General features: G+C 33.2%; 1 protein-coding gene across 1 annotated transcript in view; it reads right to left on the bottom strand.

The window, feature by feature from the left end:
- Window positions 1-509, bottom strand: part of VPS13C (vacuolar protein sorting 13 homolog C (S. cerevisiae)) — a 213,380-nt gene that overhangs the window by 120,534 nt on the left and 92,337 nt on the right. Inside the window, 1 exon segment of the mRNA XM_012645033.1 lies at window positions 442-466. Coding sequence (XP_012500487.1) covers window positions 442-466 — 25 coding nt within the window.

Raw genomic sequence — 509 nt, 5'->3', positions numbered from 1 at the left:
TGTGCTAGCCACTGAGGACACCAGAATGACCAGGATATTCATGGTCCTGTCCTCATGAAGCTTACATTCTAGCTCAAAATTAAAAGAGTAAATTAGGACAGAGCTAGAGAAAAGGATCACACAGAGATTGGGGCAAAAAAGTAGCTTATTTAAAATCTTAACTAAGCACTGTCAACCACAAAAATTTCTTCATTTATCCAATAAAGAAACCTGAGCTTAAAGAAGATAAATGACTCAAAGTCACACTATTAGTAGCACAAACTGTAAACAGAACCAGTAAATGACTATAACACTTTCAGAATTCCTTTATTTTCTGAAAATTTTATCTCTATATAACAAGTTATAAGCTTGCTTTAATAAAGAATATTTCATTAATACTTTCCTTACCTGATTCCACTCCATCTAGCAATAGTGAAGTACTAAGTAGACCTTTTGTCCCACCTAAAATAACAGGAGTTGAGGACACCTAGGAAAGAATTCAAAAAGTTTTCTTAAAAATACTCATTCAG

This window comes from Propithecus coquereli, unplaced genomic scaffold, assembly GCF_000956105.1.
Source record: "Propithecus coquereli isolate 6110/MARCELLA unplaced genomic scaffold, Pcoq_1.0 Scaffold224, whole genome shotgun sequence".
NCBI lineage: Eukaryota > Metazoa > Chordata > Mammalia > Primates > Indriidae > Propithecus > Propithecus coquereli.
Note: the sequence above shows the minus strand (reverse complement) of the source record. Positions and strands in the feature narration are given on the sequence as shown.